Below are 23,720 nucleotides of genomic sequence, written 5' to 3' on the forward strand. Positions count from 1 at the left end.
CTCTTTATGGCATCTGCAGAGCCAGGATTTCACTGTGAGAGTGCCTCCCAAGTCAGCACTCACTGGAAAAGAAAGTGGAAGTTGTTTATTCCCTAGTACTACACAGCAATGCTCACCTCACTTGCAGGTCTGTGGGATGCCCCAGAAGTTAACAAAAAATTACTAAATTATGGTTGAAATTATGGTTAAACAAGCACTGATGATAGAACTTCAAGCATTTCAAAGCCATCCTTCCCTTTCCTGAGTATTTTTGCCTCTTTGCAGATCAGGATTGTCAACACCCCCAGGACAGCTCTGTGCCATAGCCAGACAGTGCAGCTCTCCGAGCTGAATCAGTTGATGGGGATTTTTTTTCCTCAGAGTATGTAAATAAATATCAATATTCTAAACCAAAGACCTCCCAGCAACTAAATATTATTTATCTTAAATTTATCTCCAAACTAAACAGCTTTGTCACATATGTACAATAATAAAGAAACAAATTACAAAAGAGGAATTTGATTTTATTGGTTTTATTCAACGCACACACAGTTATATATCAATTCCTAACAGCAGGCTTTTCACAGTTCATTAGAGATGCTGTCAAAACTTTGGGTGAAGCTCATTTCACTTCCCCACCAGTGACAGGAGACATCACAGCCTGGTTGTTTGTTTTAGTTTTATTCACTCCTCACAACAGTGACCATTTTCAAACCATATCGGGGAAATCCTCCACTCCACTGGGGGAAGGCACTTGTGAGAGAAGGACATCTGAGCACGCAGCCTGAATTTGGGTTCTTTTTAGGTACTAACTTGATATCCCAAGTAGGGTTTCTGACAACAAACCCCAACATCTCGCTTCCTGCGACTAATTAGCACATGAGGATTTACAAAAAATACCTTTCTTATTTCATCGAGGCGAGCGCTTGGGTGGCAGCTCGTGGCATTCTGCGGCCCGAAATACCCGAGGGACCACACACCTCGCACATCCCCCCGACACGGGGTTTGGCACTCGCGCCTCAGCTCTCAGTAGCCGGTGGCTGTGCCGCCGGGGTCATCCCAGCAATGCGCTCCGGCATTTCGGAGGTGTCAATCTCCCGGGAGCTCCGAGCCCGGAGCTGCTCCCAAGGCATGACAGAGCACGCTGGGGACACTCAGCAGTGGGACTGCAGGGAGAGAGGCCCTCCTGGGAGTCTGGAGCAGGGTGAAATCTCCCTGCCCGCACTGGGAATCTGTCTGGGTGAGGATCACAGGATAAAAACAAAGACTTGGAAACCACGGAAGGAATGGTTTTAAACCTTGACAGTGGGATCTGCAGCTCCCGCCACAATGTTTGCAATGAGTAATTAAAGCTACAGGAAAAAAAAAGGGAAGGGTGAGCCCAGGTTCAGTTGAGCCCAGCTTAGCCAGAATCCTGCTAATGCCGCTTCCTTCACCGCCGGTAGCTCTGGTCAGGGCTCTGGGCTGATCCTGAAGGTACTGGAGCACTACAGCACAAATAATGGCTCAGTCCTGCAAGGTGCTGAGCACTGACCTGGCCAAGCACTTAAGCCAAGCAGGCTTCATTTACTGATGTGAGTGCCGGGAGCTCACCGGGATTTTTTTGTATTTGCTGTTCCAGAGCTGAGGTTTTCAGCAACTGCAAGATCCAATCCTGCACCTGGAAGTGTCCAAGGCCAGGTTGGACAGGGCTTGGAGCAACCTGGGAGAGTGGAAGGTGTCCCTGCCCATGGAGGGGGTGGAACAAGATGAGCTTTAAGGTTCCTCCCAACCCAAACCAAGCCAGAGGGGACTGACCTGGCTGAGCTGCTCTTACCCTGTGTGAAGTGCAGAGAGGTACAAATCTATAGGAGGGAAGTGGCCAGGCATGGGGTAAGATGACATGGCAGCTGCCACAATCTCCTCTAAGCTTGGGGAACACTGACACATGTGGGTGGGCTCCCAATTTCATTCCAGCTTGGTTTAGTTACTAAACTTACTTATTTATATGTTCAAAACTTATTTATTGCTGGTTTATCTGCTGCATCCTCCTGCAGAGCCAGCAATGGGAAAGGACAAGCACAGGCATCCAGAAGGGTCTCAAGACTAAGGCCTTAAAGGTCAGTAAAGCTAAGCCACTCTTTTCACAGAATATCTTGTCTCAAGGGGTTTGTGAAATCAGGGTTACAAGTACAGAGGGACACCATTTAAACAAAAAATATGGGTGGACACTGCATTAGAGCAATTTACATCTTGTTTAAACCGTGGCAGCAGCTTTGTCAATAAACTGAGCCAGCTTCACATCTCTCTTGCTCAGCCCACCGCAGTCATGGGAAATCAGAGTTATCTGAACCTGTCAAAAAGCAAAAGAAAGGGATTATAAAGTCATCTTGATCTCTGACATACAGGCAGAGTTCACTGGGAATGCTGTGTGTCTCCACAGTGAACTGGCAAGGACAGAGCGGGACCTTCCCTGCTCAGGCAAACCAGAAGATGCTGTAGGTGAGGAGGTTTAACAGAGCCTGGAATCTCACCAAAATGAGCCCCTTCACAGAATAACACAGGCTTTACATTCCTGGGCTTCATCCAAGAAGAGGTGTCTGATTAAATCACTCGGTCTTTACAATAAATTCCACGGATCGGTTCCATGAAGAACCTGGGCCAGTGACCAAGCTGCAAGAGCTGGGTCAGGGGCTCATGTGTTTTGTTAAAAACCAGCACCCTGAAGGTGAAGAAATTGTTAAGCTTGTTGCAGGTTAATTAAAAAAACAAGAACCAGACCAGTGCACGCTGCAGTGACGTGGCTGCCTCGTGGGTCTGTCTAGACTGAGCCAGTTGCCAAGTTGGGCACTACTTTGTCTTGCCTTTGACCGAGACTTTTGGAAGACAGAAGAGGGAAAAAAAGACATATTCTGAATATTCTAGAAAGCCACGAAAATCATGAAGAGTTGGTGATCACGACTTTGTCCAGTGACCATTTAATGTCCCTTAAACCTGAGGGGCTGATGAGGAAGAGCCCGTGCTGGGAGCCTCAGCTGTGTGGAGAGGTGGGATGTCCTGCTGCAGGCTGCTCATCCACATGTCCTTTCTTTTCTTTTAGTATGTTTTTAGGGGGATTGCCATATATTCACCAAATGCTACAACAAACAAAGTGATACAATGCAATGAGAAGTATTAGAAAATAAAACCAAAGGGAGAGCAATAATTTCCCCCTTCACACAGCACCTTTCATTCGAGGGCTGCAGTAATCCCTGTGACCCTTGTAAATATGAGACCACCATCAGTTAGGTAATATTATAAACAAATTTTATAAGCTGCTATGTTCAGACATAGGAGCCTAAAATTTTTAAAAAATCACACCTAAACTGAGACTGCCAGGCTCCCATTTAGGTACCAACACACCAACAGTCTGCTACCCTACACCACTGAGCTCCCGACCTGCTGCACAGAAAGGAAGGAGAGTTGCTGAGTAGTTTCAAAAGAGTGATTTATTCAGGTTGGCTAAATAGGAGCTTAAAGGCTTCTATTTTATTTTTAGATCTCAGCCCAGAGAGGTGAAGCCACAGGCCCAAACCATACAGTTGGCAGAAGGTGCAAAGAGCTTCATTCTCCATTCCCCACCACTGCAAATCTCAGCATCTCTTTAAACTCTCAACTCTCTTTATAATGACACTTCTCATTCCTGTATCTTGTAGACAAGCTACAAACAAGGCAGAGAGAATGGACCAGTGGTTTGGTCTCCTTAACTTGCCATGTGAGTAACTAGGGCTGGTGAACAGGTTACCTTGTTGTAGACATTGAACCATTCTGGGTGGTGATTCATCTTCTCTGCTTGCAGAGCAACCCGGGTCATGAATCCAAAAGCCTAGGGAAAGAGAGAACAAAGAGGAAAATACTCTTCTACCTGCCAGGACTGGCAGCAGATTGGCAAGATTCACCCAAAATCTCAAAAACTCCTCGAGATGCCACAGAGGCAGCACCTCAGTGTTAAAGGAGCATTTCGGCTTCTCATGCCACCGGTGCATTTCCCAAAACTGCTGAAATCATGCCCTGCAGACCCTGGTAAATCACTCTGCTCAGTGTCATTCACTCCAGGACTCAAAGCTATTGCAGAAGAGCACTGATTTTACATTCAGCATCCAATAGGGATTTTCAACCCCCTCTCCCTTACTGTATTTTAGAAACGCACCATTTCTAATTAAGCATCGTGCCACAGTATTCCCAACACTGCTACCAGAAACACATCCTTCTGCCTAACTATTTTGCTATTTATTTTACTGGGGAGAAAAAGGCAGCAGGTGGGTTTGACCCTCTGCTTTATGAGAAATATTTTCCCTTAAAATGAGTTTAAATAGGCTTTCCAATCCTCTGCCCCTACGTTCTGTACGGCACACTCCCCCAGGACACAGGTTTTATCACAGGTTCAAAAAGAAAATAATAACAGGCCCTTGCCAAAATACTTAAGAGCAAATCACTGCATTATGAAGAAAATTAGAATGTCCATGTAAATCAAGAATGCAATTATGCAGCGGGGCCCAAAGGGCCCGGGAGCGTGAGCAGGACGCCTCTCAGCAGCGAGCTTTGTTCATACCAAGCTCCATCCATGGGGTTCAGGACCTGAATTAAGATGCAAAGCTGGAGGAACATCCACATCACAGTCTGGTTCAGATTATAATACAAAAAGCTCCACAAAACCCTACCTGATTTAGGTAGTTTTTTAGTGCTAATTTATGGAAGAGAATGTATATCGCCCGCATTCCACCAAGCGATGGCCATTTCAAACAAACATGTGGTCCATGAATAACATATAATGGTTGATAATAGTTTCAAGTCTTTTTTCCTCTCACAAATTACAAAAACCTTTAAGGAAAGGAAAAAGAATCGGTGCCTGGATGAAGTATGACTTTGTTGGTCGCTTTGCCAGTCAAATGAATGCAAACGTTATAATCAGAGAAAATCACTCCAATGAGGTTTGTCATTTGGAAATCACCAAACTGTCAGCAATTAAAAAGCTTTTTTTTAGTTTGACCCAGGAGCATACCAAAATTCAGAAAAATCTAACTTCCCTTGAAGCTCTCGCTCGGTTTAGTTTTACTTGGAGTGAACAATTACTTTTAAAAATTTGCCCACGTTTCAGCAGCATGCTTTGAGGCAGAAAGCTGCAAGTTGTGCATCAGATGTTAGCAATGATTTGGAAAACTTCTGCATTAATAGTGCTGAATGATACTTGATTTAAATGGTCTTTAGAGGGTCCATGGCCTTGACGGCAATGCTATTTCCAACACAGCAATCTATACACAGGAATGTGCCCAGAAGTTTAAATTAGTGATGTGTCTGCAGCCAGCAAACAGCAAGGGAAAAAATAAGAATAAATCTATAAAAACCCCTACTAGATTTTGGATGTTCTTCTGGGGTCTGCCTGTGCATCCCAGGAACTCAGCCAGATACAAACCCAGGTTGCACTGCACAAACAGTCACTGGCTGTGGGACAGCAATCATCTATCCAGCAAAGGCTCACAGAGAGAATTACACAAGTAAACAAGTCTGCAAAATTAATCTGCTCTGTAGACCTTCCTTCAGACTTCAGGTGACAAATCCTCCCCATCAGTGGACCACCAAATCCTCCCAGTCCATGCACCAACACACCAGTCCACTACCTGCTCCCTGCAGTCGGTGAAGTCTCCAGCTGGATAAAACGGACATCGGTCTCAAAACTGTTCATCCTACCAAGACTGCTCAGCTTGAGGCTGTCCAACTCATGAAAAGGAATAAATTCCAGCATGGAGAACCCTCCCCAGGACAGGTCCTGCTGCTTGTTGCTCCAGCTGCCCACGACAGCCCCAGTCCCAGCGAAGGACGAAGCCCGCCTGCCTTTGTGCCCTGCTCTGCTCAGAGACGTTCTCCCTCCTTGCACCCACAGCAACTTACTCCTTGCATTTTATTTTAATTACACACAAAAAGCATCTCCCACTAAGAAACAAGCTATGGAAAATGAGCTACCAATGCAATCTCCATTAAGGTCCTAAATGCTTCCCTTGCTAATTAAATGAATTGGAACGCTATTGTTTATGAATCACCTTAATATTTGTAGAGCCTTAACCTTTCTTTGGGAAAATACAACTGGCTCTGGAAGGAAAAGTTATTTAGATTTGATTAGATATGAAAACACTATTACATAAAATCAGTTTGGACATTTCTTCACGTCTTGAAACTTGATCGGTAATTTGGTCTAATTGGTGATCAAGGAAACTATCTTGTGATCAATTAAAGTAATTACCGCATTCCGGCAACACAACCAACCCTAATTTGAGCAGGAGTCTGCACTTCTTCAACTTTAATTAAAAATAATGAAAATTGTTATGCAGTCTGCAGTGCAAGATCATTGTCAAGACTGCACTGGTGGGCAGAGTTTATCAGACCATCACACATTTCTTGATGAAAGTGGGACAAGCACTTCACTCATGACAGTGAGACCCAACAAAGTCTTGACTTTCACTATATTATTAACAGGGATCTGCAGCCCCTCTGCCCCTAATGAGAACTTTTTCTGATTTTTCCTTCAAAAATAAAAAGAGAGGAGAAAAAAAAAGGATATGTGCATTTTCTAGAAGCCACAAAAAAGTATTAAAAGAGACTTTGATGTATTAAATATTATAAAGTATTCTGGTATTTCAGTGACAGGCATATTACACAGACATTTTCAAACTAACCCTTTTAGGACATTTGGGCTAAAACAGCATCCAGACAGGGTATTCTACATAAGTACATCACATCACCCAAATGATGGCAGAGTGCAGAGTCCTACAATGAACCATGAAGAGCAATAGAAGAAGTAAGGAGTGAAGCAATCCTGCCTTGGGTGCACTGCTACATCTCTTCCCTTCGTGTCTTTCAGAAGGAACTAAAAAATAATGTTGTTTTAGTCGTAACATCACATCTAAAATGTTTGTTAAACACTACCAGCCATAATATGTCTCCATGAGATAAAAATCAGGGCTACTCTTAGAAGAACAAGTTAACCCCACGAAGTGGAAAAAAACCCAAAAGCAAACTTTAAAAAAATCCAGCTACCTCAGAATGTTTGGTCAAACCGCTTTTGGAAGTGATAAAATCCTCCATCACAAAATAAGACTTAATGTGACTCCTGTTTCTTGAGAATGGGAAAACCAGGGCCAGACACTTTGCTGTCAGGAGTGGGAGGAAAGATGAAATTCCATCCTCCCCTCCGTGCAGCGCTGTGCGGCTCCGGGAGAACCGCGGGATCCCGGAGCTAATCTGCTATTATTCTTCCTTTCACACTCCTTAAGCGAGGAATCCATTCATCTTAATACTTTTTAAACATGCTGCTTTCTGTACAATGCTTGCCAACATTATCTTGATGAGTTACACATCAAAGGCCCACAGGTCGCTGTGTCGTGCTCATACATCACCCACCGCGAGCCCCCCGTGATGGATCACCCCCGCGCATCTCCGGGAGGAAGCAGCTGACAGTACTTGACTCAGAAGTGGAGATATTTAAGAAAAAACAGCTGAAAGGCTCCACGATATAACCACACACCCTTTTTATTTGTTTGTTTTAAAATGAAGTGTGCACTCGGGCTTCTTAAATCCTTCGGACGCCCAGCCAAGGAAAGCACGTGCTAATCGCAAGTACATTAAGGTTTCTGCCTCCCATCTGTCATTATAATGCTGGAGGTAGCATTAACCTCGACCTTCTGCAGTGTAAGGGCTACCTGTCTTCCCTTCCCCACCCACCCAGGCTGCATCTGTACCATTTATCAGTGGGAAATTAATGAATTAGTCGAGTTACAGTGGCACTGTCATGCAGGAGATGACCACGCCTCACACGTTTGCTCTCCACTCACCCGAGTAAAAAAACACCCAGGAACACGTGTTCTCCTCACCAGTTTGACACTTAGAACAATAAAGTTAAATCATTAAGGTTCACTCCCAAACTGCAGAAGCTTTCACACATCCAGCTGACATTATTACCTAACAGTGAGCTATGGGCCAGCAGATAAAAGGAAAAAGCTCTTTAATGAGGAGGTTTAGCTTGTCACAAGGGTTGTGCTCTCATGAAAAAAGCAGGGTTTATTTTAATTAGTCTATTTTAATTCTATTTACTCCATTACTAAAGACTTTGATCATATAAATATGCAAAAATCATCTCAGAAAGCATCTTCATCATCTGATCATCTGCCACATCTCTTCATCTGAGACTGACAATATGGTTAAAACACACAAAAAAAGAGGAATCTAACTAGTATGTAGGAAGGTGATGGCAGCACAGGAGAACAGGTATTCATTCCCAGAACCATGTGCCCATTTTGAGATTCTTCCCTGTTGGCATCATCAGTCTGCCTGAACCATCCTCAGGGACACTGGATCCACATGGCATTGGGTATTTTCCTCTTCTTTTTTGGCTGCGTCTGGATTCATCCACAACGTAAATCAGATGAACATCTTCCCATTGCTCTCCCCCTTTTTAATATCATTCCACAAACAGTGGGACAGTAATTAAAAATGCAACTAAACCAAGTCCCAAAATAGAGTAAAACTCAGGTTACTCATGTCCCTCTGGCAGTTCAGGCGTTGTGCCTGCAACTCCCTACTCCCTCCATCTCACCCCATCCTGTCACAGGCAGCCAGCAGGGTCTGAAGGTGAACACCACCTGACAAACCACTGGTAGAAATTTGGTTTTCTCCCCTTTAATAGCTCAAGCAGCAAAATACTGTGAACAGAGCCAACCCTCCCGTTCCCCAGCATCGCTCGTGACTGGGGAAAGCAGTGCTCCTGATTCTGAAGGATACTCATGAGGGGAAGGGATGGAAGAAGAATAATCAGACATACTGGTGTGGACTGAGATGCCATTTCTGTCTTCATAGCAAAATCTGAAACTGTGAAAACCCCCACAATTCCCATTTCCAACTGAATTGTCTGTGCTTTTCTGTGTTTACAATATTCTTTAAAAATCCAGAGCTGATCCCTCTCATCCCCAGTACTTATCTGCACACCTCATTTACACAGAAGTGTAATGCTGCTTTGCACTCTAAAAAAAGTTACTTATTTATATTCCTATTCTGGCTGTAAACATTGCTCTCTGTGTTAGATCTGCAGCAGTGAATGTGCAAACCTTTACACCACGTTCTCCAAAGAATGCTGTTTCTGTCTCCCAACACTTGTTTACAATTATGTCTGTGAAGAAACCAGCTTGCCAGCTCTATATCAAACATTTTTGACAGCAAAAGCACAAACACTGATCTATTCTAAGTAGTTTGCCACTCTATGTAATCTTGGAAAAGGCATTCTTGCCTTTGATTCTAAAAATGTTTATACTTTGTACATTATGCAAATAGTTTTTATATATTAAGAAATAATGCAAGCAAAGCTCAAGTTAAATTAAATTCTTCAACAATAACCTTGCCAAAGCACTGATTTTCCTATTAAAAAAATTATTCCAATTTGTTGATCTTACATTGGATGAAACATACTGTAACAATCTTCATAATTTATGTCCTGTTGGGACACTATGATTTAAAGTAACATAATACAGACCAGCATCACTGTTAATCTAAACCACCTGACCAGATAAACAACAGTTTCCCCTTCTCTCTTCACTGAGGGTATTTCTGTTTATTGTCATATGATTTCCCAATTTGAGGAACATGAAGAGTAAGTGGAGGCAGAGAGGAGCAGAGCTGGGAGGCACGGCCTTGCCTCAGCGGGGACGGTTCTCTCACAGGTACCAGTACAATGTCAAGAGCTGCAGGAGATGACAGAAGGCCATTCCAGGAATGCTGTCCCAGGGAAAGCCCGTGCTGCTTGTGGCAAAGGGAGGTTTACACTCACTCAGCACCATCTAGACCCAGTGTGGCTCTTGACACAACACAGCTCTGATGATGCTCGAGATGCGACTCTCTGAGTCCAAGGCTTCATCTTCCCAGCTCAGCAGGGACCTAAGCTATGACATCACAGAATCACAGAATGGTTTGGGTTGGAAGAGACCTTAAAGAACATCTAGTTCTAATGCCCCTATCTTCCACTAGCCCAGGTTGCTCTAAGCCCAGTCCAGCCTGGCCTTGGACACTTCCAGGGATGGAGCAGCCACAGCTTCTCTGGGTAACCTGTGCCAGGGCCTCCCCACCCTCCCAGGGAAGAATTCCTTTCTAATATCCAATATAAACCCACCCTCTTTCAGCTGAAAGCCATTAAGAGTCACCAAGCAGGTGCAAGTGCCATTTGCCCCATCTGAGATTCAACTGGTCCAAAAAGCAAACTGGAGCATTTTGCTCAGGGGAGGGACACGGCTCAGGGCAGGGCAAGGGACTGGGAGGAAGGTAGAGGGCACTAAAGCTGCACTCAAATCCTGCTCCTTGCTTTGCTCTGCTCTTCCTCTCGAGTTCCAAGAGTGTGAAAAACCCTTGTGTGCAATCTGCACAACAAACCTCAACTTGATCTTTTCTAAAGCCAGCTTATATCAGGATTTTAATAACTGCTGAATTTAGACCTTTTTTCCCTCACTGGTGATAATATAATACAAAATGTTTCACCTATTGCCTTCTTCATCACATCTTGGCTTTTCCAGCAGCCTCAGTGTTGAGGATCTTTTTTCCTATTCTCCTCTTTGTTATGGTAAGTGATTGCACCTGGGTTTCATGAACAGAACAACAGATAATATTCTTGGTGATTCAATGAACAGACTTCACACCAAAATTAATCACCTATTCCACCAAAAAGATTTATAGACTTGGTGGAGCAGAAGTGACAGAACGTGGAGGTGTCTTAAGGCAGCATAAAAACTTCTTCCTGGGAGTGATAAAAGTTTCAGTGTCAATACAACCATATTGCAAAATACATTCATTTGCTTATAAGTAGATAAATATGGTTATAGTTGTCCATAAAGACTACTGCAAAATAAGTAGATACCCTAAATTCCAACCAAACCCAGAACAAGGTATTTGTGATGCATCATTTCAAGTATGAATATTCAAAATAAATGAGGTTTTTTCCCCTTTTTTTCCCAGTCACTTAACATTCTAGGTAAACCAAGACTCATAAATATTCTTATTTATTAAAAAATGTAGATATCTAACTTAGATATTCTAAAAAAAAAAAGAGGGACATAATCCCAGGTTTCAGAACTGAACTAGGACGTGGAATAAATTCTCCAGCTACGTCATCAGCTAAATGTGGCTCTGCACCTCCCAAGCCATTATTGTGTGCTTTGTGTTAAAAAATGGAATATAAAGGTTGCACTTAGGAGGTTTACACCAAATAAAATAGCTGTTTCAAGAAACATGACTTTTTAAAATGAGCTTTTTGCACCCTACCTAAAAACATGAAATAACACAGTGAAGCCCCCATTAACTGAGCACCTGCTAAAGCAATCAGGCACTTAAAATAATAAACTCTCTTGGCTGCACAACTGAAAGAACAATGATAATTTGACTTGTTAAAGCAAATGTTTGGCCCAGCAAATCAAACCCCTGGCTGTACTGTAATAAAGCCATCACACCAACCACTATAAAAATAAAGCAGTAACAAGGTGCAGGGAGTCCCCAGTTCCAACCCTCTCAATTCAGGCACCTGAATCCTCCTCGATTCACGGTGCCAGACCATGACATGAAGGTGCTGGAAACCAGAGCAAATCAGAACTAGTTTAAGTGAATGCTCCACTTCTCAAAGGTGCTCAAACCCTCTGACTCTGAGTGCAGGTATGGTGCAGAAGAACAGAGAAGTTCTTTATCTCATCACACCACATTTTGGATGAAACAGATCTGGCTGGAGCAGAACAAAATACTGCACTATTTCCCCCAGTGTTTCTTTTTACTCACATGCAAAGGAATGATTTCATCCTGCAGACATGAAAGAGAAGTTCACGTGCCATCCATGCTGTTGATAACACCAGGAATGCTCAGACAAAATTCTCCCTGGTCTTTTGGCCAAGATGATACACATACTATCAGTTTAATATCCAAGATCTTCTCTGCTGAGTGTCCAAGGGCAATCATAACCTGCCTCTGATAATCCTCTAAAGCTCTGCCCTTTATGATCCTAAGAACACATCAAAGAGTGGTAAGAAAGGCTTTGCTTTATGATGGATTAAGAGAAGAAGAAGCTGGTCTCATGACCATTTCATCTTCCACTGTCTTGTCAGCATTTTTGGTTTAGTTTGTTTTTTTTAAAGACAAGTTCAGTGATTCAAACACGCAACAGAGAAATCACAATGGAGATTTGGGGAATTTGGAGAGGTCTTTCCATCACCCTCTTGGCCAAGCCAGAAGCTAAAAAGACCTAAAGATGTGAAACAAAGCAAACTAAGGATTTACTGCAGATCCAATCAGGGGATTATTTCACTAAACTGAACTGCTGAAGGTGTCCTATTGTGCTGTCAGAATGGGTCTTAATGTTTGGACATCTCCTACAGTAGAACAGTTTAGATGATACACAGGGGCAGTGAACTCAGCAGGAGGCTTACCTGGGCCAGCACTGGTAAGCTGCTAATTTATATTGCACCCTAAAATTCAAATATTATTTTGCAGTCAATCATTTCAAGTCTAGAAGTGATGGATCCTTGGGGAAAAAAAAGAATAAGAGAGACCAAGTACCTTCCCAGACAACATAGAGCATCCTTGAAGCTCTGTGCAAACCCTTGCCTGGTTTGCCATGCCCACTGTTCCCTCTGTGACCTGCAGGTCACCTCAACCTGAGCTTCATCTCCTGTCTCTGGTATTTGGAAGAATGGCAGGAGCAGGTCAAGGAGAAAAGGACAAAGGCAGCCACAGTTAAAATGTATTGTTGAGAACAAGGTTCACCTAAGTGGCAGAGTATGTCCAATGAGTAATATTTTGAGAAGCTCCACAGTTTTTTTGTTTGATGGGGTTTTTTTACTAAAACACAACAGTTTCTCTGGGCAACCCACACTGCTTTTACATGGGTACATCTGGAAGAGGAGAGATGGGCTCACGAGGGGAGGAAAATTCTGAGTCCTCCAGTGAACATCCAATTTCTTTTAGAAATTCATATGAGCACACCACAAAGGGGAACCCTTTGTAAAACTCTGGTTTTTTATTAAATTGGGCATTACAAGACCCGTGCACAAACACAACATTCTGGGCTTGTGTTTTGCTCACTACAAGCACCCATCCACTGTATCACAAAGTAAAGATTCCCTCAACCAGGGACACCCTTGGTCATACACAGACATGTATTTAACTGCCTACTGTTGTTCTCATCACAGCACAAGAAATATCAGCACTTTTCCCTCTGATCCTAGGAATAAACAATATCCTCCTACAAAGCATCCTTAGCCATAAACCCAACAGTACAGTGCTGACTCAGCACGGGGCTGCCACCAAACCCCTCCAACACATCACAACCAACATGACGTTTGTCCAAAAGCGACTTTTTGCTCTCAGCCAAACAAAACCAAAGGAATAAAGGGCAGGGAGAAGAGGAAGAAGGGGAGCTCTCCCCACAATAAAAAAAAAAACCATGTGAAGCAGCTTTACAGAAGAGGACCCAAAAAACCCTCCGCTCGCCTCGCCCCGACAAACCGCGGCCCTGCCGGCGGCTTCGCAGAGCAGATGTAACGCTTTAGCCAAAACGTGATTGTTTGTGAAAGAAATAATTCTGATCAAAACCCCAAATTGCAGCCAGCAGAAGCGCTGCACTTCGTCACGCTAATCCAGGCTGACGGGGAGCGGCGAGCGGAGATTCCTACTGCGAGAGGAGCAGATGCGAAAGGTCAGCGCCGGCCCGCGACTTCAAACCCCTTAACGTGTAAAACAGGGGGCATTAAAGCCCGGAGCGGCTCACGGCGGGATTAACGGATGTCCGCTAAGTGGGTTTGATGTGCTCTCGGTGAGTAATGGTTAATTTTGAAGCGGGGGCGTTGCAGTTTCATTTCGGTTCATTTTTAATTGCGGCGGCGGCGGGCGACGTCCCCGAGCGTGGCGCTCCGCAGTGGGAGGATGAGAAAGTGAGAGCTGCTGCTGCTGCTAAAGGCAATTTAAGGTTTGGAACCGTACCCAGGCCTTGCTCCAAAAGCAAGGGGGATGCAAAAGGTTAAACGAGCAAGACTGCGTTTAACCAGCATCGCCCCAGCACCCCCATAAAAATAAGTTTTAATGCACAAAGAGTTTCAAGGCACCGGTTTTCCTTAACTGAGAAGGTAAAAAAAATTCAGCTGAGTGACCACCTTCTTCAGAAAAGGCAGCAGCAGTCAGACCTGTATTTTCCCAAATGAAGTTGCTCAACTAAATTCAAACCCGTTGAATTTTCCCTTCATTTTCCAAAAGAGTTTTAACAAGGAAAGTGCCCAAACTGTAGCTAAAATCAAGTTGACCATTTGCCCTCTTTGGGTATGACAATACAGCAGCCCTGCCCACATGGCTGACAGAACGTTTGTTCTGTTTAATTCAAACAATCAATTTGTGCAGTTGAAAAAAAAAAAAAAAGGAGAAACAGCTTGTGAGATCCAAAAGGCATTTTGACAAATAATTTCTTTCGCGCTTTCAGATCAATGCATGCAAAAAGCATAAGGCAAATGCTGCAATAATTTTTACTTGAGTGATAATAAATCCATCTTTTAAGGAAAGCAATTTGTATTTGAGTCAACTGGAGAGCAGCCCAAAGGTCAGCTGGGCATATTTTAAGCAGTGGCCTGAATAAAAGGAGATACAGCAGCCCTACTGGAGGGGAGGGGGGAAACTCAGCAAGTAGAAATGCCACACCCCAATAATTATAAACTATAAAATAATGGTTTATTATAGGGAGAAATATCACTTAGCAACCTGAACTAGCAGAAAGCTGGCAGGAGGTTGGAATGAGACGATCTTTAAGGTGCCTTCCAGCCAAACCATTCTGTCATTCTGTGGTTTTGTACACCATCAGCCTTGGGAAGAAAACAAATCCTTTATTTCCCAGCTCCCAGCACCAAGGACACTCCCAGATATTTCTACCATAATTTCTCACTACTGCCAGTTAACTGGAGGCATCACTGAACACAGGTTGCACTGACCAGAGCACCAGTGTCATGTCCTGCTCCCCTAAGGCCAAAGAAGGAGTCTCATAAGCTTTCAAACAGGCTGTCTTCCTAGAATTTCTGCTTTCATTTCCCCCAGACCCTGCACTACCCTCTTCCCCTGGGCAGTGCCAGGCAAGTGGATCCATGTCCAGGTCCTGCAGCTGCACCCTGACCTGCTGACTGCGAGGTGAGAGTGTTATTCACTCAGTCCATCCCAAGAATAAACTCAAGGAAGGTGTGACCATCCAAGAATCATATATTTTTACTGTGCTCTGCTCCAAGACACTTGATCCAGTTCATTCCCTGAGTTTCAGCCTGCAGGTTAACCTCTGCCAGTCCCAAAGACTTCACTATCAGTTTCTAATAAAGGAAAATGTCAACAGGCAGATACGCCAGAAATTCATTATTTTCAGATACAAAGATTTTCTCAGCTCTGTAAACCCACCCATAAATAATCCTGATTTATGGCAAATCGGTTATTGTATTCATAAACGCCGGGAAGTCAGTGAACAACATAACTACCAACAGAAATACTTTCATAACTTTGCAGGTGCACAAATCACCGCATATGGGAGAGGCACTCAAAGGATAATGGAAAATGAAGCAGCCTAGGAAAGCCTATATGAAAACCAGCACCTACCGAGGTGGATAAAAAATATAATTTATTTTCGGTTGACGAGCAATCAAAGGCAAAACCCTGGCCGAGGGAGCGAGCAGAGTGATACTGCACTAAAAACAGCAATTCCCCCCAAAAGGTACAGAAATGGGGCTGACTTTTGATTAGCAGAAGTGACAGTGGGGCTGAGGCTGCTCAGGCTTTGAGGTTAAACACAAGTGACATAAGCTGCACCTGAATCCAATCACTCCCCGGGCTCGGAGAAGATTCACACGCGAGGACTGAATTTGTCACAAATGAGTTGGTTTCCGATCCTCCCGTAGCCAACTTGCTTTATTCTGACCCCCATTTAACAAATCAACTTAATGGGCACTGGGAGTGCTATAAAACTTAACAATGGAGTGATTTTAACTTTTAAAATATAGTTATGAAGCAGAATGTTGGAGAGCTCCTTCAATACTGGAAATCAAATTAAATCTAGACATTTTTTAACAGTCTTGACAGATATAATCCTAGTTACCATGTAAATTTATGGTAAGCTGCTGTGATATTAGCCACAGGTGCTACTTTTAATATATGGCCCGCATCTGGCTGGGAATAAAATTTCTCAGAGGACTGAAAATGACCTCACTATCAGACAATGGAGAAGAAAAAAAACACAAGACCACTGTGGCATATAAAAAGCTGGAGATGTGGTCCACAACTGAATATTTACCATAAAATTCATTTTAACTCTGCAGATTGTAGGTTAAAGGATATTATGTTTTCAATACATGAAAGGCGTGGACGTATTTCAGCCAAACAGCCAAAAGATTAAGTACAAAAAAGCAGCAATGAAATACACTGCCTGTATATATAAAAACAAATTTCCCAACCTTTGATCAATGTAGAAAACAAAGCAATGTGTTGGGAGTAGAAAAAGGAAGGATTGACAGATTGTATTACACTGGCACCAAGTACTGCCATCGAAAGAAATCAAGAGCATTCATTGCATATCCTACCAAATTCATCTGGATGTGTAATTGGGATCATACAACAAAGATGTCAATTTAAAGGGGCAAATCTGAGCATGTCTCCCTACAAACAAAGGAAAATAACTGGCATCAGAAGGAGGAGGGAGGAAAAAAGGCATCTACCGTAACATGCTCTGTCTGACTTTTTTCTTCTGGATTCCAAGCAAAAGAGATAGCAAATCTGGAAGGGAAATACAAAGTGAGAATAATAATTTATTTAATAGTTCTAGGTTTTTTGAGCATCTTTAAATAAGATGCCAAGACTCCACAACTGAACTGAAACACATGTACTTCTACTCTCACTGCACACTGTTTCCATACCATCCCCTCCATTTAGGCTCATCTTCCACCTCCATCCTGTAGCCCCAAAACACAAAATGTATTTAATAGCTTTAAAACTCTTAGAGTGTTTGATTTCCTGTCATTTTAGAAAATGATGTTAGAGGTCTCATGGAGACTTCCTACATGATCTTATTTTTTATTTTTTTTTTAAAAAAAAACAAACTTAATTAAAAACTTACCCTATAAAAGAAAGCAGCTGTAAAGGCTGAACCTGACCATCAGCAAAGTTGCCCACCTTTGTAATTTCCTAACTGCATTTGCTGCCTTGGTGTGATTACCTACGGAAACGCAATCACACAGGCAGTTGCCCCTTAAACCCCCCGGTCAAATCCAACCAGCTTTGACAAGAGACATGGAAGTCTCAGAGCTAAGATGTTCCAGCAAATTTGGTGGAAGTGAGTAGCTGGATACAGGGACCAAAGGGAGCACTTGGCACCCAGCACTCACAGCCCTTCACAGCCTGCCCAGCCCGGGACTGGGCTCGGATGGGTCTGGGAGAAATTCACATTTTTAAGCCAGGCCTGTCCCCTTTGCTGGATCACTGCTCCCAAGGTGAACTGACCTGGAATGCTGGGAGAAGTTACCAGCACGGTCTGGAGGTGTAAATTAACTTTCTATCCCAATTCCAAATTTTGCTTGAGCAGACTGGAAGCAGAGAGTTTGCTCCACTGGAAGAAAAACATTTTGTTTCAGTAGCACAAAGACACGGATGAAAAGAGTGTCCCTTCACGACACTATACCACGGTCTGAAAGCCTTGCTCACTGCTTTTCTCTGCCCTGCAGCCTGGGAAAGAGGCCCCAGAGAAGCTCTCTGACGTGGCTGTGAGGTTTATTGAGGCTCACCAGCACCCAGATGCGTGGCAGGGATTGGGACTTGCCATGGAGTGCTCCGAGCCCACCCGTTCTCCAAGACCCCACTCACAGCCAGAGGTTCCTGCCCAGCACAAGCTCCTTGGGAAAAGAGACTCAACACGGGGGCTCTTGAGTGAGTGCACAAGAGTGAGAGTCCTGGAGGTGAAAGACTCCAACTTTAAATCCTTGCTGCCCACCTGCTGCTCCACAGTGGCAATAACCCACAGGAACTGCAGGGCTTAAGGAGGAACGGGTGCACTGGTGCCATCAGCACAGCTCTTCTGGACAAGGCTCTCTCCTCCACAGCTGAGCTGTGTTTGTTTCCCCCCACACACACACTGCTGTATTCTATATTTTATAGGAGATTCAGAACACCCACCCACCAGGAGCCTGCCTCACACTAAAGGCAACGGGAGCATCCAGCACCAACATCCTCCAGCCCACCAGGACCTGCAGCAACACAACCAACACAGGGCTTCCAGCACGGCCCCCAGGCTGGGCTCCAGCTTCTTTCAGAGAATTTCACCACCAAAGCCCACTTTCATGAAAATGTATCTTCAGACTAACAAACAGCACCAGAGCTTTCAAGTAGTGGGTTACAAACTAATTCCCTGAGCCAGAAGTGTCATTAGCTTGTCAGCCTCACAAAGGCAGCTCGCTGCTGATCGCTTTTAACCAAGTTAATCTCAGCCTGAAAGCTTCAGGAATCTAAATAACTCTTGTTGCACAGAAGTTTCATTTCATTCTCATGCTGAAAATAATATACATAAACCAAGCTCATGTCTACACATTTGCACGACTTTATAATAAAAAGTTGTGTTTATATTCTTAACATCTGTTGACATACACAGACTTTGTAAACCTGGCATAGATTTTGAAGCCACAGAATTTTCCATGCATCATGAACACTATCTGCAAGAAGCAATAAAAAAAAAGGCAATGAAGACATTAATCATACCAATATCATCTGCAAAACATAAATTTGAAATACCTTTCATGTCAGCTCAACCACTTTCTACTTTTTTTTGTTGGTTTTTTTGGGGTGATTTTTTTCCCGCACCTGATTTTACTCCATCTGCAAAAGGGCAGCAGGAAAGAACCAAGAATGAAAGAGACTGTTCCAATATCTCCCAAACAATTAAAGTGGCAATTTTTTAAAGTACCTTTTGTAAGACAACATGTACTAGAAGCATAAATGCATAGTTCATCATTTATCAATAAGCACATTTAAATAAACTCAACTTCCTATACTGATATGTGCTCCATCAATCTTCACATTAGGAAGACACATGGAAATGTACCCATGTTGTAAGACTAATGTACACCATCAAGAAAAAATACAGCTTTGTGAATTTTTGTCAAAGCAATGGGTTTTCCAGATACCTGCTGGTGCACACTGTGATCTGTCTCCTAACCTGCCTGTTGGCAGAGACTGCCCAAGTCCATCTGATCAAACTGACCCACTTATTTACAGTGGGCAAAACTGCTTTTAAATTAAGTTTGGGGAAAACAAAAGGCATTTATAGTCGTGCTGAACCAATAACCCAGCAGAGATGCTCTCTCACGAATATTCAAAGCACAAAGGTCGGAAATCTCAACTCTTCCAAGGGTCACTTCTCTCTCACCATGTCAAACCTGCAGGTAGCTCGAGCCCTGAGCTGCCTGCACATCTCACCAAGGCCTCATGTGAGCTCCCTCTCATGGGCTTCTCCCTTTCACTGCCCTCTGCATGGTCTGACATGGTTCTGTTTGCTCTGTAGTAACCTTCAGGTCTGAAGTGCAATCCAGAAAAAAACATACTCCCTGGACCAGCCCTGTCCTGCTCATGAGCTGGATCTTCCTGCAGTGGTTTTCTCTCTTGCTTTCACCCAGCTCAGAGGGGCTGGGATCACCTCACTCACCTTCTCTCTGCTGCCTGGGCTTTACTTACCCCACAACTGCTGACTGAAACAGTGAAAAAAAGAGCCACAGTTACAAACTGTTGTTTATCCAGCTCACTGTGGTTTCCTAAAACATCCTGGTCTGGGCTTAGGCACAGCCATGTAAATAAACAGCTCAGAGAACAGCTCCTGGTCCCCACACACACAACAAACCCTTGGCATCCCCAGGCTGGAGCTCACCATGTCCCTCCACAGCGAGGGAGAGAACCGGCTCAGGGAGAGCCATCATCCCAACAAACCCCTGGGAATCCTCTCCCTCCCCAGAAAGCACTCACCCCTCCCTCAGAAATAAAACAGAAGGGAAATGCACACTCTGGGAACGTGACTTTTTCTAAGCAATGTCATGATTCCTCAGGAGGGAATTTACAGGGGAATGGGGCTGAACGCACATCTCAAGGCAAATTCAGTGTTTCTGAAGCAAGTTTGTAACTGATGGTCCAGCACGAGTTCTTGTGGGTTTGAGATGTGGCTCAGGATCCTGCCTCCAAATAAAACTAGCAGTTTGTGTGCCAAAGACACTGCGAGATCATCTTCTACAGCTCATTCAAGGATGTACCAGAGCTCTGTCTTCCTGCTCAGGAGGTGAAACATGTCCCATTTTCCCCACCTTATTTGCTAAAGTTTCTGTTCTTGTATTTACCCATTTTTCTCAAGTTTGTCCCTGACAAAAACGAACCCCACTGTCCATCAGTTATGTATTTCCAGCATTCATTTACGCATGCTGGCAATGAAAACAACAAAAAAAATGGAGATCAAATACTATTTGTCTAATTCCACAGTACCAACCTTGGCCCTAATATTATAATCATCTACTTATCAACCACGGAATGGAATTAATTTACTCCACCTAATGAGATCAGAATCAGAGAGGAATTCGTCAAGGCAAAGCCAAGAGGATTTGGCCTCACAAGGATACTCCCAAATTTCTAAATACAAATATTTTCCCATCGGGATCGTATGGAAATTAAAGCAATTACATTTCCTTTATATGAAAAGTGGTGTATAACAGTAATTACCTGATTAAAATTTTTGAAATTGAACTCCTTGTAGATGGCATCTCTTTCGCCCAACTCAGACCAGCCTGAAGCTTTGAGATCCAGTAAAACTTGGTTCCTCTCCTCCGTTGTCAACCAGTGAGACTGGGAAGACTATTGAGGGAAACAAAGAAAGGCACGGCAGGAGTGAGGTTGAGGTTCTCTGCTGTACAACAATAAGAAAACCACACGAAGAAATTGTGGTTATGTGCTGTGCAAAGGTAAGGATGTGGAATATTCACGGTACAGTTTCTTACTGTTTATAATTTCACAGTCCAGTTATACCTAAAACAGCCAAACCCCATCATCTTTCTTTGGGCAGATAAATCTGGCTAAATGCCTTTGTACAAAACTAAGGAAAAGCAACAGGCTTTTCCCCAGGAATGAATATGGACACCAGCACACCTGCACCCTTGGTCATCTGGATTATTCAGATGCTGTAACACCTCAAATAACTTTCAGGCATTCCACTCTGTCATATAAGCAAAGGATTATTTACATTATTTGCTAAAGGTACAATTATAAGGCTAAAAGAGATATCAGGAAATATCTATTTCAAAAGAGACAAGCAAAACAGGAGATTGTATTCTACCCTGCTTGTAGTTTACTATTTTGAGAAAGGAGGAATGGATTTTAAGACAGCACACGCTGTGGAGTTCTACAAGAAACAAAGAGCTTTTTGACTGCATAAAAAGAAAAAGAATGACAATACAGACACAATTACAAGAAGTTTGAAGTTACTGCTATAAGCACTAGATTCTGCAAAGCACTGATGCTTAAATATGGTTTATTTGAAGTGACCTGTCCTGCTGATGCCACTGGGAGCACAGATGTGACAGACTAACACTTGAATATCTGAATCAGGGGCTGATACAGGCCAGAGCCAGACACAGAGGAACGTTCAGTGGGGCCTTTGGAAGAGGTTTGACACTTCTCCTAAAAGAAGAGACTAAGGACAATATATCCTGACAGAGGGGTCTCAGACTCACACGACAAAGGCATTGCTTTGGTGGGAAGAACCTTTCTCCCCAGTACAGCTGAATTCAGATTGCTTTAGTCTTTACTTTAGCAGCTGGCACAGCTTTCTCAGAACCTGCAGAAAGGCAGTTTTGCTCCAGAGCTTCTCTCAGACATGGGAGGCCAGTGAGGACCCACTGCCAGCTCAGCAGCTCAGGATTTTCCACCTTTGCCAGCCGCTGCTCCAGCGGGAGCCCCGATGCCACCAGATGGGGCTGTGAGTCTGAGCAGAGCAGGAATTAACGCAATTAATGTGACCTGAGCAAGGCTTTACGATGCAGGAGGGCCAAGGAGCAACATTTTCATCAATAATATGGAATAAAACCCCCAAAACAGTGTAAATCAATCTAACAGCACCACTGCTGCTGCTTGTGTTCAGTGGGACACATCCAGAGATGTAACCAAGGGATGGGTTTTACAGGTCCCAAACTGAACTAATTTAGGCTCTTTGCACTTCAAACACAACTTTGGGCTTGCAAGAACACAAATTTCAGATTTGTCATTGCTATAACCACAGTCACAGGCATGAATTTCTTACGTTCCTGTTTTTTCCAAGCCTATACAACAATCGCCCCAGTTCAAGGCTGTCTCAAAATGAACTATTTTCTCTGGTGCAGGATGAAGTCAGTCTGCTAATTTACAAAAAATCATGGGGGTGGGTGGGTTTTTTTGAGATAGCAAAGTCCAGGATTGCGACCAGGAGGCAGCACAAAATCCACTCCTCCTGCTGGCACAGAGATGTCCTGTCAGCTCTGGGGACACTGTGGTGCCTTCCCAACACCTCACCTGACACACAGGCATCGACAAGACAGTGCTGTGACCTGAAATTTGATCAGGCAGTTTTAATAGGAATATGGAGACTGGGTTTGATGCAGACGTTTTGCTTTGGAATGGGTTGTGGAGGCCACGTCCTGATGCATCACGATATTCAGAAATGTAGCAGAAAGCAGCAGGAGTTTGCTTGAAGAAGGAAGAAGATAAGGTGGGAGATTCAAATTGCATTTCTGCAGTCACCACCTCCCAGCAGCACGTCACGGGCACAGCCAGAGCCCCCAGAGAGGCAGGAACAGGCACCGGGTGTGGGTTTGAACCTGTAATTGGTACTGTTCATTTGGAGGAAGCTTGGGGAAATGGTTCATTAATTACATTAAAAAATTAGTACTAAACATCTCATGCCTGAGGGCCGAGGGCTGAACCCTGTGGGTGCCACTCGTTATTAGCTTCGTGTAAAACAAAACAATCAATCATGAAGTGGGATGGTGGCAGGACACAGGGAGAATCACAGAATGGTCTGGGTTGGAAGGGATCTTGAAGATCACCTTGTTCTGACCCCCCCTGCCATGGGCAGGGACACCTTCCACCAGCCCAGGTTGCTCCAAGCCCCATCCAACCTGGCCTTGGACACTCCCAGGGATGAGGCAGCCACAGCTTCTCTGGGCAACCTGTGCCAGGGCCTCCCCACCCTCCCAGGGAAGGATTTCTCCCCAGTATCCCCCTAACCCCGCCCTGGGTCAGTTTCCAGCGGTTCCCCCTTGTCCTGTCCCCGTACGAGGCCCCTCCCCACTCAGGCACTGAGCGGTGGCACCGAGGTGTCCCCGCAGCCCCCGTGCTCCAGGCACACCATCCCACCCATCCCACCCATCCCACCCATCCCGCGGCTCCCGCAGTGCCGGGGGAAGGCGGCCGGGCTGCCCCGAGCCCCTGCGGGTCCCCCGCGCTCCGCCGAGCCCCCCGCCCGGCCCTGCCCGGCCCTCGTCCCCTCGTCCCCTCACCATGGCCCGCCGCGCTCCCAGCAGCGCCCGCCGCAGCCCGGCCCCGCCGCCCGGCATGGCCCCGGCACCGCCCCCGCCGGAGCCGCCCCGGAACCGGGCTGGGAGGAGGGAACGGGGAGCGGGGAGCAGGGAGCCGGGAGCAGGGAG

At 44.4% G+C, this 23,720-nt stretch overlaps 1 protein-coding gene across 4 annotated transcripts; it reads right to left on the bottom strand.

Moving 5' to 3' along the window:
* Positions 1-482: 482 nt before the first annotated feature.
* Positions 483-23,635, bottom strand: PCBD2 (pterin-4 alpha-carbinolamine dehydratase 2). Of its 4 annotated transcripts, none has more exons than XM_051794195.1 (4): positions 23,574-23,635; positions 20,767-20,898; positions 3,743-3,823; positions 483-2,311 (listed from the first exon to the last, which is right to left on the bottom strand). In XM_051794195.1, exons 1-4 carry the CDS (start codon positions 23,628-23,630, stop codon positions 2,216-2,218), a joined length of 366 nt encoding a protein of 121 aa, XP_051650155.1. In that variant the 5' UTR covers positions 23,631-23,635; the 3' UTR covers positions 483-2,215. The 4 variants fall into 4 exon arrangements, with proteins under 4 accessions (XP_051650155.1, XP_051650157.1, XP_051650158.1 ...); XM_051794197.1 differs by lacking the exons at positions 20,767-20,898; positions 23,574-23,635 and adding exons at positions 6,036-6,084; positions 9,809-9,911; XM_051794198.1 differs by lacking the exons at positions 20,767-20,898; positions 23,574-23,635 and adding an exon at positions 16,740-16,795.
* Positions 23,636-23,720: the final 85 nt, after the last annotated feature.

The sequence above is a fragment of the Manacus candei genome, unplaced genomic scaffold (genome assembly GCF_025592945.1).
Source record: "Manacus candei isolate 608988 ecotype Guabito, Panama unplaced genomic scaffold, ASM2559294v1 h1tg000037l, whole genome shotgun sequence".
Classification (NCBI taxonomy): domain Eukaryota; kingdom Metazoa; phylum Chordata; class Aves; order Passeriformes; family Pipridae; genus Manacus; species Manacus candei.

Excerpts from the sequence above, each read along its gene's own strand:
- PCBD2 (XM_051794195.1), bottom strand. The coding sequence starts at position 23,630 with ATGCCGGGCGGCGGGGCCGGGCTGCGGCGGGCGCTGCTGGGAGCGCGG. Across the intron at positions 3,824-20,766 it reads ATTTCAAAAATTTTAATCAG|GCTTTTGGATTCATGACCCG; the intron begins GTAATTACTGTT and ends CTCTTTCCCTAG. Across the intron at positions 2,312-3,742 it reads GGTTCAATGTCTACAACAAG|GTTCAGATAACTCTGATTTC; the intron begins GTAACCTGTTCA and ends GCTTTTTGACAG.